This window comes from Bison bison, unplaced genomic scaffold (assembly GCF_000754665.1).
Source record: "Bison bison bison isolate TAMUID 2011002044 unplaced genomic scaffold, Bison_UMD1.0 scf7180017864516, whole genome shotgun sequence".
Lineage (NCBI taxonomy): Eukaryota > Metazoa > Chordata > Mammalia > Artiodactyla > Bovidae > Bison > Bison bison.
Genome location: NW_011495069.1, coordinates 2984527 through 2998419, shown reverse-complemented (window position 1 = coordinate 2998419; position 13893 = coordinate 2984527). Strand labels below are relative to the sequence as shown.

General features: G+C 51.4%; 1 protein-coding gene across 3 annotated transcripts in view; it reads left to right on the top strand.

Moving 5' to 3' along the window:
* The window catches only part of PLA2G2C (phospholipase A2, group IIC), a 27912-nt gene that overhangs the window by 7162 nt on the left and 6857 nt on the right, over positions 1–13893 (top strand). For all 3 annotated transcript variants that reach the window (XM_010829958.1, XM_010829960.1, XM_010829959.1), the window contains exons 2-4: positions 4811–4926; positions 7840–7984; positions 9888–9991. In XM_010829958.1, coding sequence (XP_010828260.1) covers positions 4887–4926; positions 7840–7984; positions 9888–9991 — 289 coding nt within the window. In that variant the 5' untranslated portion in view covers positions 4811–4886. The remainder of the gene's footprint in view (positions 1–4810; positions 4927–7839; positions 7985–9887; positions 9992–13893) is intronic.

The following is a 13893-nucleotide window of genomic DNA, read 5'->3' as shown; positions in this document are numbered from 1 at the left end:
CTCTTCACTTTCTGCCATAAGGTGTCATCTGCATATCTGAGGTTATTGATACTTCTCCCGGCAATCTTGATTCCAGCTTGTGTTTCTTCCAGTCCAGGGTTTCTCATGATGTACTCTGCATATAAGTTAAATAAACAGGGTGACAATATACAGCCTTGATGAACTCCTTTTCCTATTTGGAACCAGTCTGTTGTTCCATGTCCAGTTCTAACTGTTGCTTCCTGACCTGCATACAAATTTCTCAAGAGGCAGATCAGGTGGTCTGGTATTCTCATCTCTTTCAGAATTTTCCACAGTTTATTATGATCCACACAGTCAAAGTCTTTGGCATAGTCAATAAAGCAGAAATAGATGTGTTTCTGGAACTCTCTTGCTTTTTCCATGATCCAGCAGATGTTGGCAATTTGATCTCTGGTTCCTCTGCCTTTTCTAAAACCAGCTTGAACATCAGGAAGTTCACGGTTCACATATTGCTAAAGCCTGGCTTGGAGAATTTTGAGTCTTCCTTTACTAGCGTGTGAGATGAGTGCAATTGTGCAGTAGTTTGAGCGTTCTTTGGCATTGCCTTTCTTTGGGATCAGAATGAAAACTGATCTTTTCCAGTCCTGTGGCCACTGCTGAGTTTTCCAAATTTGCTGGCATATTGAGTGCAGCACTTTCACTGCATCATCTTTCAGGATTTGGAATAGCTCAACTGGAACATTCAAGGCCCCCCTAAATGCCTCCTTGCTTTGTCCAGGGCTCCTTTCTCTGAGGTCAAAGGCATTTATTTACTCAGCCACTAGAGGGCACACACATCACTCTCCTAGACTGGCCTCCCTGGACCCAGGCTCAGGCGGAGGGGTGCAGCCCCGGGAGGCTCCCTGGACACAACACCTGTGCAAAAGTGGATGCCGCAGAGTTGGGGAGCAGGAGAAGCTGACACCTGGAGGCAGCTGCTGAGGCCACAGGTAGTCTCCCAGGGCGCTCAGGGCCTGGGCTGTCCTTTGGAGATGTCCGGAAGGAGACAATAGGGCCGTCCTTTATTTATTTTTTTATTGAAGTATAGTTGACATACAGTATCATGTTAATTTCAGGAGTATACCGTAGTGGCTGATGAAACACGCTGTGCAATGGTGACCATGATAAGTCTGTTAACCATCTGTCACCACACAAAATTATCACAGTAGTATAACTATAGTCCTTATGCTGTGTATTACATCCCTGTGACATTTGATAACTGGAAATCCATGTCTCTTAATGCCCTCACCTCTTTGCCCAACCCTCCACCTCCCTTCCCTGTGGAAACCACCTGTTTGTTCTCTGTATCTGTGACTCTGTTTCTGTTTTATTTGCTCATTTGTTTTGTTTTTCAGATACCACATTTGGTGGAATCATATGGTATTTGTCTTCGTCTGTATGACATTTCACTTGGGCCTAATGTCCTCTAGGCCCATCCATGTTGTTGCAAATGGCAAACAATATAGTTCATTCTGGAGAAGGAAATGGCACCCCACTCCAGTATTCTCTCTTGGAAAATCCTATGGACAGAGGAGCCTGGAGGGCCTCAGTCCATAGGGTTGCAAAGAGTTGGACATGACTTAGCAACTGAACAACAATACTTCATTACATATACATGTTAAGGAACGCTTAGGTCGCTTCACATCTTGGCTATAGTGAATAATGCTGCACTGATTATAAAGGTCATATGTGTTTCTGTTTTCTTTGGATAACTACGCAGAAGTGGAATAGTTGGATTGTATGGTAGTGATGCAAGGAAACCCAACCAGTCTATCCTAGAGGAGATCAGTCCTGAATATTGATTGGAAGGACCGATGCTGAAGCTGTAACTCCAGTACTTTGGCCACCTGATGTGAAGAACTGACTCACTGGAAAAGACCCTGATGGTGGGAAAGATTGAAGGCGGGAGGAAAAGGGGACGACAGAGGATGAGATGGTTGGATGGCATCAGCGACTCAATGGACATGAGTTTGAGTAAACTCTGGGAGTCCGTGATGGACAGGGAAGCTTGGCATGCTGCAGTCCATAGGTTCACAAAGAGTCAGACACGACTGAGACTGAATCTCATTTGAGATTCAGATTGAGATTGATTGAGATTGAGAAATGACTGAACTGACCTGAACTGATGATGGTAGTTCTGTTTTTAACATTCTGAGAAACCTCTGCATGGCTAGGCTACACCGATTTATGTTCCCACAAGCAGTGCCCAAGAATCCCCTTTTCTCCACATCCTGGGGACTTGGCCCTTTAAATCATCTCCTCCAGGGGCTACTCCTCCCATCATGGTCGGGCAGGGTCACAACCTTGGAGCAGACAGAGGCAATTCCCAGTGAGTGAGTGAGAGCGTCAGGAGCAGCTGATATCCCATCCCTAAAGAGGGGGCCTGCCAGAGACTGTGCCAAGCATTCCGGAAGCAATGGAGAGCCAAGCAGACTCTCTTCCCGTGGGGTGCTTTTGATCCAGATATGGTCTGTATTTACCTATTTGGTCTCCAGCCAGCTTGGAGGCCCTCCTGGGGCCACAATCTTGTCTCCTTAGAAGAAGGCATGTGTGTGCTAAGTTGCTTCAGTCGTGTCCGACTCTTTGAGACCCAATGGACTGTAGCCCTCCAGGCTCCTCTGTCCATGGGGCTCTCCAGGCAAGAATACTGGAGTGGGTTGCCATTTCCTCCTCCAGGGGATCTTCCTGACCCCGGGATCAAAACCAGGCCTCCTACCTTGTGGCTCTTTACCGCTGAGCCACCAGGGAATAGTTGATGCTTATTAAGAGCCTGTACTATCTCATTACCAGAAATGTACCCAGGTCCCTTTCTTCTTCTCACCAAAGTGTCATCACTCGCTCTTTTGAAACATATGAGTCGCTTCATCATGGGCTAAACCATCACACAGTTATTTTTTTTTCACACTCAAAAGAAACGAAGTCAGCCTGTAAGATGGAACCTAATTTAAAAACATCCCTTGCAGCATCTGAGATGAAGGCTGGCTGGGACCAGGCCCAGTCAGGGCCCAGCCTTTCAACATCTACCCGAATCTTGCCAGTAAGGGCAAAAGTAACAAATTCTCCCAGGATGCTCGAGCAGGACGCTTGTTTGAAATTTTCTTGGGAAACTTTGCCACAGGACTCTATGTGAGGACATGGGACCTTGAGCCCACATTCTTCTCTGCCATCCTGGGAGAAGTGTGCCAGCTATGGCTACCATTACCGTTGCTAATGACCTTCCCAGGCGGCTCAGAGGTGAAGAATCTGCCTGCCAATGCACGAGATGCAGGTTCGATCCCGAGGTCTGGGAGACCCCCCCTGGGAGCGGGGATGGCAACCCACTCTGGTATTCTAACCAGGAAAATCCCGTGGACAGAGGAGACTGGCAGGCTACAGTCCATGCAGTTGCTAAGAGTCACGCATGACTGAGCAGGTACGCATGCACCGTTGCTAATGGTAACAAGAGGGTGTGGTCACCTGGAACAGCATTTTATGGTGCCAGTCTGTTTCACTTGCCTTATTTAGTTGATCTCCACAAGTCTGTGCAGTAGGGGGCTGTGTGAGCAGGAGGAAGTTGTCCAAACTCACTGGGCCTCAGTTTCTCCATCTCGAAACTGATAATGGAGTCTCTCAGGTTATTGCGAGGATTAAATGATGGAACACACGTGAAGCCCTTAAGGAAGATAGCACCTGGCATCTACTAATTTCTTTGTATTTCTTCTTTACAAAGAATTTACTGTATTAGGAATAATAGATGTGACAGTGATCTGCTGAGTGTTTTCTCTTTTTCATTGAACTGTAATTCATTACAGTGCTGCCTCAGTTCCAGGTGACAGCAGAGTGACTCGTGTATGTGTTGGTCGCTCAGGCATGTCTGACTCTTTGCAACTCCATGGACAGGAGCCCACCAGGCTCCTCTGTCCATGGCATTTCCCAGGCAAGAATACTGGAGTGGATAGCCATTCCCTTCTCTGGGGCATCTTCCCGACCCAGGGATCGAACCTGGGTCTCCTGCACTGCAGGCAGACGCTTTACCGTCTGAGCCGCCAGGGAAGCCCCGTCTAGTTATGCATATATCTATTCGTTTCCAGCTTCTTCCCCCACGTAGGTCATTAGAGTGCTGAGTAGAGCGCCCTGTGCCGTGTAGAAGGTCCTTGTTGGTTGTCTGTTTTATTTACAATAGTGTGCGTCTGTTAACCCCAAGCTCCTGACTCATCCGTCCACCCCGCACTTCCCTCTTTGTCAGTCATTACTGCGTTTCCTATGACTGTGAGGCTATTTCTGTTTTGCAAATAAGTTCATTTGTATACTTTTTTAAGATTCCAACTAATTTCTTCATAAATGTTGGAAATGACTGATAGGCAATTTTAGTCTCTTTAGGAGAGGAAACCGGGATTCAGAGGGGCTACGTTTATTGGATAAGTTTCCTGGTCATCAAGGAAGGAAAACCCAGGAGGACTGCCGTGTAAATGGGGCCAGACTTTCCCACACTGGATTTCCATCACGAGCCGTATGGCATTGCCTGTCAACTTGGCACCTCAGGAAATATTGACTCTTCAAAAGAAAACTGAAAAAGGATGAAGGCTTAGTGTTGCCAAAGAAAGAAATTAAAAAAAAAAAAAAAAAACTTGGACTTTTCAAACAACTGAACCATTCTTATCTTTATACTTAGGTCTAAATACCCAAAGGGGTATCGTATTCAGAGGTGATTAGGTTTGGAAAGGTCTGTCTGCTCGGAGCCCCCGCTGAGGGCCTTTGAGGACCCGCACTGGACTTGTGGGTTTCACCACCACGTGGCACCCTGCATTTTGGTCATTTTCTCCCCAAACAGGACTTCATCGGGCAGAGCCCTCGGCAACAGAGGAAGGTGTGGTCGTGGCGCCTCGGGCTGCCTGAGCTCCTCGGGAATGAAGGTCTTCGGGGTTCTCGTGGTCTTTGCCTCCTGCCGTAAGTAGTCGCAGCGGGGCGAGCTCCCAGGTGTCACCCCCTGTCTGTCTGTGTCTGTGTCTGGGGCGACCCCTCCTCAGGTGGCGTCAGGTGAGTGGAGTCAAGCGTCGCCCAAAAGGGGAATCTGGAGTGAAGTTGGCCCCCACCGAAGTCCTCCTGCTTCTGCGTCTCCTGAAAAAAGCATTCAGCCCAGTGCTGGGATCTCACAGAACATTTAGAAAATCAAAGGTTTTGCTAAGAAAGAGGGCATCTGAGCACTGTTGTACCACACACATACCTTTCAGGAGTCTTTGGATGCTAGTTGCCTTTATTTACTTGTTTTTAAATTAACTTTTATTGGCGTAGAGTTGATTTACAGTGCTGTGTTAGTTTCCCTGCAGAGCACAGTTACACGTGTGTACACAGGTCCCCTCTTGTATAGATTCTTTTCCCATACGGGTCGTTACTGAGTATTGAGTAGAGTGCTGTATGGTAGGTTCTTATTAGTTATGTGTTTTATATGCAGTCGTATGTATGTGTTAGTCCCAGTCTCCCAATTTACCCCTCTCCTCTTGCCTCCTTGGTAACCCTAGTTTGTTTTCTGCATCTTAAGTTGCCTTCATTTAAAGTCCTATGGATTCCAGAACAAAAGCGTGGATATACATCTAGCTAGTTTCAGTTCAGTTCAGTCACTCAGTCGTGTCCAACTCTTTGCGACCCCGTGAATCGCAGCACACCAGGCCTCCCTGTCCATCACCAACTCCCGGAGTTCACTCAGACTCACATCCATCGAGTCAGTGATGCCATCCAGCCATCTCATCCTCTGTCGTCCCCTTCTCCTCCTGCCCCCAAATCCCTCCCAGCATCAGAGTCTTTTCCAATGAGTCAACTCTTCACATGAGGTGGCCAGAGTACTGGAGTTTCAGCTTTAGCATCATTCCTTCCAAAGAACACCCAGGGCTGATCTTTAGAATGGACTGGTTGGATCTCCTTGCAGTCCAAGGGACTCTCAAGAGTCTTCTCCAACACCATAGGAATGATTAATTCTCCTCAGAAAGGCATTCTTATGGTGACTTATGGAATAATGGGTAATTATAAGTCATTGCTTTCAGGAGATTGGATTACAGATCTCTGCAAAGTGAAAGAGAACTTACTGGGAAGCACTGTTGGGTTTGCTGGAAAACCCTCTGACTTGTTGCTTTGATTAGATGAGTGGAGATTTGCCCAAATCCATTTCTCTATCCGTTTCAGCTGTGAAACAATCACTTTTGGGTTCCCAAGTCAAAATGTCAAAAACGGGGTCCCTGGTTCACTTAGTCAGTGGTGGAAGTCAGTTTTCAAGATCATGATGTTAGAGGCAGGGGGTCTGTGTGCAGGAAGGACCACTGCTGCACACCGCCCCCTGCCCCCCGCTCCGTGTACCCCAAGAGCGGAGTCTCAGTATGTTCCTACCCTCTCTCCAGGTACTGCTCCGGCAGCAGAGACTGCCCCCGGCTTGGGCCCCCTCCGCAGTGTGTGGGACCACAAGGCATCCAAAGTCACAGGAAGAGACGGGAGGGCTCCTGGGAAAATCTCCCTAAACCTCTCATTTTGGGTTTTCTTCTTCATGTTTTTATTTTATTTTTATTGTAAAACTAAGATTCACTTGTAATTAAAATGTAAAGTACATTAGGGTGGAGTAACAAGATAAAATCCCTTCTCATCTTTCACAGACCCTTATGCGTTTCCATGTGAACAGTCTTCAGAGTTTGATAAACATCCTTTTAGGCCCTGGGCTTCCCGGGTTGTGCAGTGGTAAAGAGTCCACCTGCCAACGAAGGAAACGAAAGAGGCAAAGCTTTGATCCCTGAGTCCGGAAAATCCCCTGGAGTGGGAGACGTGGGTTTGATCTCTGGGTCGGGAAGATCCCCTGGAGGAGGAAATGGCAACCCACTCCAGTATTCGTACCTGGAGAATCCCATGGACAGAGGAGCCTGGCGGGCTACAGTCCATGGGGTCACAAAGAGTCAGACACGACTGAGAGACTGACATACACTCAGGCCTTTGCATACATATGTTGCCAACATTTCAATAGAAAAGTAATACAGGCTTGTTGTTAAAAAAAAAAAATATATATATATATATATCAATCAGGCAGCATAAAAGTAGTTAAGATAAATGTTGCCTGTTTTTTCCTCCACCTACTTCCGAGTCCCACTGCCTAGTGATATTGCTATTAAAAGTAGCGTGTTTTCAAGACATCATTTAGTTATTATCTCCCTGTCAGTAGGCATGTGGGTAGTCTCCAATTTTTTGATATCACAAATAATGCTGCAGCAAACATTCCTCTCTGTCTCTCTCTCTCTCTCTATATATATATATATGTATATATACTCCTCATTTTCTTAAGCACTTTGTAGAAGTAAAAATTACTGAGTTTGTGTGTGTGTGTGTGTGTTTATGCTCATTCACGTCCGACTCTTTGTGATCCCATGGACTGTGGGCCACCAGGCTCTTCTGCCCGTGGAATTTTCCAGGCAAGAATACTGCAGTGGGTTGCCATTTCCTCCTCCAGGGGATCTTCTCTACCCGGGGATCAAACCTGCATCTCTCGCATCTCCTGCACTGGCAGGGGGATTCTTTACCACTGGGCCACCTGTATTTGCTGGCATTTCTGGCTTTGAACCTTTCTTGTTAATGATTAACATCATTCTGCACGGGATGGTGGTCTTTCACTGTGGGAAGAAGACTGTAGTTGACAGCATTGTCCTGAACATCCTGGAAACTGGCTTCTCCTCCTGGGTTAGCAAGAAACTAGCTGTGTGATGTGGCCGACTGACCCTCTCTCGTCCCCATTAAAGGGGCTGGTGTCCAGTTTAGGGGGCTCTGGCTAGGGGATGTGAAAGCAATCTTTCTCATCACGTCTTCCCTTCTTCCTTATTTGCTTCTTGTCAGTGATGGCCCCCACGCACAGCAGCTTCTGGCAGTTTCAAAGGATGGTCAAGCACATCACAGGGCGGAGCGCCTTCTTCTCATATTACGGATATGGCTGCTACTGCGGGCTTGGGGGCAAGGGGACCCCCGTGGATAACACTGACAGGTGGGTGCAGAGGCTCTGAGGCTTTCTGTCATTTGATTCGCATCAAAATCCTTTCTTGAAGACAGAGAGGATGTTCAGACTTGCAAATTGCAAGGAGCAAACTGATTCGGGTGAGCCTGAGCAGAAGGACAAAACTGAATGGGAGTGGGAGGGAGGTCTCGAGGAGCCCAGGGCTGGGGCTGGCTTCCTGTGCTCTGGGGCCTGCAGGAGGTTCACTGCTCTGCTGTCACCATCTTGAAATGCTGGACGGTGTTTGAATAAGGGACCCTCTCGTTTTCATGTTGCACCAGGCTTTGCAGATCGTATGGTCAGCCCTGCCCAGAGCTCTAGAAAAATGTGGGCAACCCAGAGCTCTCAGTCTTCAGGGCAAATGCCGTCTTTTCTTGGGCCCTCACGTTTTAGGATTATCAGTGCAGTAGGACTGACCCGCTGTCTCCCATCCTGATTCCATTCTGCAGGAAGGAGAGAGAATCTGAGTGGCCCAGTTTGGAGAAGTTGTCCATCTGGGTGAGGACATGTGGCACAGACCCAGCTGCCAGGCCTACTTCTCAGGATGGGGGGGGGGTGTGAGTTCTCATAAAAGGTGGAGGTTGGTGTTATCTGGGGAGGGAACAGGGAAGTAGAAAACAGGACGGTCTGTGCATCTTTTTATTTAAAGAAATGAGAAGCAAAATGTTCCTGGCCATGTTCACCGTAATGTGGATGAATATAGCCCCACAGTAGGGCTTGAATATCACCCCTGGAGCTCGAGTGCTCTGGGCTGGGCTCATAAGACCACAGATTGTTCTAGCCAGGAAGACCCCAGAGCCCTGGAGGGAGTCCAACACTGACGAAATGCCCGGCACGCGCTGAGCCCTGGGACTGGTGGTCTGCACGCAGGGCCTGGTTGACTCCTCCTAGCGCATGGTCGAGGCCAGACCACCATCTCCATTTTACAGGGGACAGTGGTGAGGGGCCCACTGAACAAAGCCACAGAGCTGGAAGACCTTCAGCCCCTTGAGTGGCGGAGTCAGGATTTGCACCAGAGTTTTCTTGTTTCAACGTCCAGGCCCCTTAATGCTCTGTGCGTCCCCTTCCAAGTCCTAAGGCTGATGAGCATTCCAACACCGTTAGCCAAAGATGACAACCAGGAGCCCACGCGTAGATGCACATGGTGACGGAGGAACACTGAGCGTCCAGCCCAGCGGATCGGCCAGTCCCCGTCTCTGCGTTCCTGCCGCCCTGGCTTGGCTGGGGAGGCGGGCGGGGGCCATCCCCAGCTGTTCTCTCTCCTCCAGTGTCACCCCCGCCCCATCTACCCCATTGCCGCTGCACCGGCTCTCAGCCTCAAGTGCGCAGAGACCGAAGGATTACATCTGATGTGCTGACCTTTGTCCGCTCAGAGCCTCTCCCAGGGCTGGGCACGTAGTTGGTGCTCAGTCACTAATTGAAGGCAAAAGGAGAAGGGAACGGCAGAGGGTGAGATGGGTGGATGGCATCACCGACTCGATGGACGTGAACTTGGGCAAACTCCGGGAGTTGGTGATGGACAGGGAAGTCTGGCGTGCTGCAGTCCACGGGGTCGAAAAGAGTCGGACACGACGTAGGGACTGAATAGCGACGGCAAGTCATTAAATGAATGAATACATCACGGGAGCCTAGATTTGGGGGAAATTCACCTCTGAACATCGTTTCCTCCCGCACAGAATGGGGACAAGGACTGCGCCTCCTAGGGTCACTATGAGGAGCTCATGAGCCAGCAGTAGGTAGAGAAGGGCTCTTTCTATGACTTTTAACACCATCAGGAAGTCACCTCCCTGCCTTCCGTACATTGTCATCTGGGAAGGAGGTGGATGAGTCCTTTCCCGCCTTCTCCCAGGGCCGTCCTCAGGAAAGCCGCCGTCTCCCTCTGTCTGGCCCGCAGGTGCTGCCTGGCCCATGACTGCTGCTACGAGAGGGTGAAGCACCTTGGCTGCCAGCCCGTGTTGAACGGCTACCAGTTCCGTATGGTCAATGGGACCGTGATCTGTGAGTAGTCCTCTCTGCACAGAATGTCCTTGAATCTGGGCCTTTCTCAAAGTTCAGCCTCGTGGATCCAGAGAACTTTGGGAAAAGGAGATTTTTTTTTCCCAAGTGCTTTGGGAGGGAGAGTGGCAATTCTGAGCATCTGTGCTTCCTGAGAGTCCAGCCCGGGTGCCCCCCCCCACCCCCGGTTCCCCCTGCCCCGGGTCCCTGCTCACAGCTGTGCCCCCAGCTCCCTCCCCTGGAGTGCGGGTTTCAGCCCACAGTCCCCGCTGCCCACCCGGGCTCCCTCCTGGGCTCGATAAGTAGTTGTTGACTGAAGATTACACTGAATTTTGCGGCTGCGCTTGGCAGCTGTTGCTATTGAGAAGCTTCTTCCCGATGTCTGTTGTGTGTTAACAAAGCGGCTCGGCTGTCTTTCAGTTGAACAAATATTTGTGAAGGGGGTTGCGTGCCAAGCTCTGGGGTAGGGTAGGGAGCCCACCTGGCATCGAGGCCGTTCAGGGAGGAGGACAAAGGACAGGGTGGGCCAGCGCTGAGTGTCCAGCGTGCGGGGAGGGGCTCCAACCTCTCAGAGTGTGATCCGGGGCAGGTGGGGTTGGGTAGGGCAGGCTGGATCTAAAGCGCAAGCTCACTTGCAGGCAGCAGGCCACAGACTTGTCTCAGACGCTGTTCAGCTCGGCAGGACGGGTGGTCTGAACGCCCCTTTGCGTGTGTGACTCACCTTCCGCTCAGCCCTGTGGAGTCGCGGGAACCACTGTCCTCCCTTGTGTGTTTACTCAGAGCTGTGAGTGTGTCTTGGAGATTACCTGTCCCCTCCCAAGGTGGGGAGAACACCTCCCTTGCCTTCATCTTCCAGCTCCCCCCACCCAGAGCTCAGGCTCCGGACTCATGGAGTCAGGTTGGCTTGATCTGCCCGGTGCCAGTAGCAGGAAGCTGGAAGTGTGTGGGAGGCCCAGCTTCAGCCAAGTCTCCTGTTCCGCTCTCCCCTCTTCGGGCGACTGCCGATGGGGAAGGGACCCCGTTTTTCCCATGTGAGCGTGAGAAGCCTTCCTGTCCACCCTCCAGCCTAAAGCAAAGTGTCTCCACTGTGAGGCCCCTACGCCACATCCAGGACACAGGGCGGGATCATGGTCTGGGGGATGGGGGGCGAGGGGGGACTGGAGGAGGATGATCTCAGAGATGGCTTGCTTCCGCAAGTGGTGGCACCGAGTTTCTCGTCCCTCCCGACCCCACATGTTGGGGGTGGGGGTGGGAAACGGGGTGAGCCCGGCTGTCGCTTGGTTGGGGAGGGGCACGCAGAAAAGCTGCCCTGACTCCTCTCCGTCTGGCTGGTGGTCTTGCCTTCACGTGGTTTCTTCTCATCTCTTTTCACCTTGACCTTGACCTTGACCTCTGTCATGTCAGGTGTCACCTTAGAGTGGTTGAAAAGGCATCCTTTGGAGAGAAGATACGCTCTAAGAGCTCTTTCCCCCATGCCCCGTAAAGCACAGGGACTGAGGAGGGAGGGGAACAGAGCTCTGAAGAGGGAAGCAGGTTTTCAGTAGGTGCCAAGGCTCTTCCTGTGCTGTGGTCCCATGCCCCAGACCAAGCCCTCTGCTCCTGTGGGTGGGCCGTACTCAGAGTGCCTGTGGGCCTGGGTCCTCTGCACCTGGAGCAGCTTCTTTAGCAACCCGCTTCACCTTCCGCCGTGGGGACCGGAGCCACAGCCAGGGACCCCGGGAGATGGAGGAAGGTGACCCGGGAGCAGAGGCCGGAGCCCCAGTAGGTGGCACAGGAAGTGTTGCCTGCTTGGCACATCACTCTGGTGGCGGGAGGTGCAGGCAGGGTCTCGGAGCTGGACTGGAATGTTCGTGGCCTGGGCTGTGCTTTCCACAGATGCTGGCCCCTGCCAAGCAGCGGTGGCCAGTTCTTGAAGCTTGGCCAGGGATCCCGGAGTCCAGCGCCTGTCTAAGAGAGTTAGCGAAGAGGGACGTTTCCCCATCCTCACCAGGGCACTAGCAACCCCTTCTGCAGCTGCGCTATCCAGTGAGTACCAGGCTGAGCCCTGTTGTTCCCAGCCCCACCTTTGTTCAGTCGCTCAGTCGCGTCCATCTTTTTGCGACCCCATGGACTGCAGCATGCAAAGCCTCCCTGTCCTTCACAAACTCCCAGAGTTTACTCAAACTCATGTCCATTGAGTTGGTGATGCCATCCAACCATCTCGTCCTCTGTTGTCCCCTTCTCCTCCCGTCTGCAATCTTTTCCAGTGAGTCAGCTCTTCGCATCAGGTGGCCAGAGTATTGGAGCTTCAGCTTGCCAAGTCCCTATTTCCAGGAACAGGGCTGGGAGCTGGGCGGCCCGACTCCTAATCCTGGGTCTGTTGCTGGTGTGCTGAGACCCCAAGTGAACCCCAAGCACATCTATTCCCTTACCTAGTATCAACTGAGTACCCCCGGGGTACCCAAGCAGGGCCAGCACTGTGCCAGGGCCAGGGGCACAGAGAGAGGCAGCCCGGGGCCCTGCTGCCAGTGCTCTTGGAGACCAGCCCAGTCAACCCCTCGCTGCAGTGATGGGGAGCCTGAGGCCTAGAGGCGGGGAAGGGCTGACCCAGGCTCCAGGCAGACTCAGTCTCATGTGTCTTGAGACTGTCCAGTGCTCGGGAACACACTGCTGGCCGGAGTCTTCTGGGCCTGTTTCTGCATCTGTAAAGCAGGTGCACTTGCCGTAGCTGAAGTCCATCGGCAGCTGAAGTAGGCTTGGCACTCAGCTCTCTGAGTCCACAGTAAGCCTCTGAGGTGGGCGCTGTCCTCCCCGTTGTCGAGGAGGACCCTGAGGCTCAGAGAGTGAGGTGAGATGACCAAGGCCACACAGCCGGGGAAAGGACCGCTGGGACTCAGACCAGGTCGTCCAACCCCAGCTGGTGCTCCTGCCTCCCACCGCCCTCCCCGCTGGCATGAGACTGCTGGGAGGGGGCTGGACTGGGGGGCTCACACAAATGCAAGTCTTGTTATCTAAAGCACGCATGTCAGAATGTTCGGCTCCGGCCCAGGGGGCAAAGGAAAGCTGAAGGAGCTTGTCGCCCTGCAGTGCCCCAGATCTTCCTGTTCCAGCTCCGTGCACTTCTCTGAAAGGCCCAGAGACAGCAAATGCTTTGAAGTCAGGCAGAGCCGGGCCTGAATCCCAGCTTCACCTTTTCTAGCTGGATTAATTGCATGACCACCCTGGGCCTTAGTCTCCTCCTCTGTAAAGTACTAATCAGTACTTCCGAAGGTCTCTAAGGTCACTGGAGAAGGAAATGGCAACCCACTCCAATAATCTTGCCTGGAAAATCCCATGGATGTAGGAGCCTGGCAGGTGCAGTCCATGGGGTTGCAAAGAGTTGGACACAGCTAAGCGACGCCACCAAGGTCACTAAGGAATCGACTGAGGTAACCCAACGCAGGGGCCTCCCAGACAGCACCAGTGGGAAGACCTGCCTGCCAGGGCAGGAGATGCAGGAGACTTCCCCTCCCTGGGTCTGGAAGATCCCCTGCAGAAGGGAATGGCAACCTGCTCCAGTATTCCTGCCTGGAAAATTCTATGGGCAGAGGAACCTGGCAGGCTACAGTCCATGGGGTTGCAAAAGACTGAGCACTCCCCAAAACTCCCCAACTCAGAGGTCTGACCCAGAGCGGGTGCGTAATTAATACCTTTCCTTTCAGAAGTTGAGATTTCTTCTTATTTTTTTAACCCTAGTTTCCTTTTCCCCTTTACTTCGTAGGTAAGCACTGGGATTTTCTTTATTACCGTTGAGATTTCTGCATTGGTCTCCCCTTGAACTAATGTCATTAACCCCTTATAGGATGAAAGCTCTCCCCCTGCCCCCACCACAATCCTCAGTTACACTGCAGTTCAAAGAACTGCCCTGCAAGGGTTAATCACCTCCC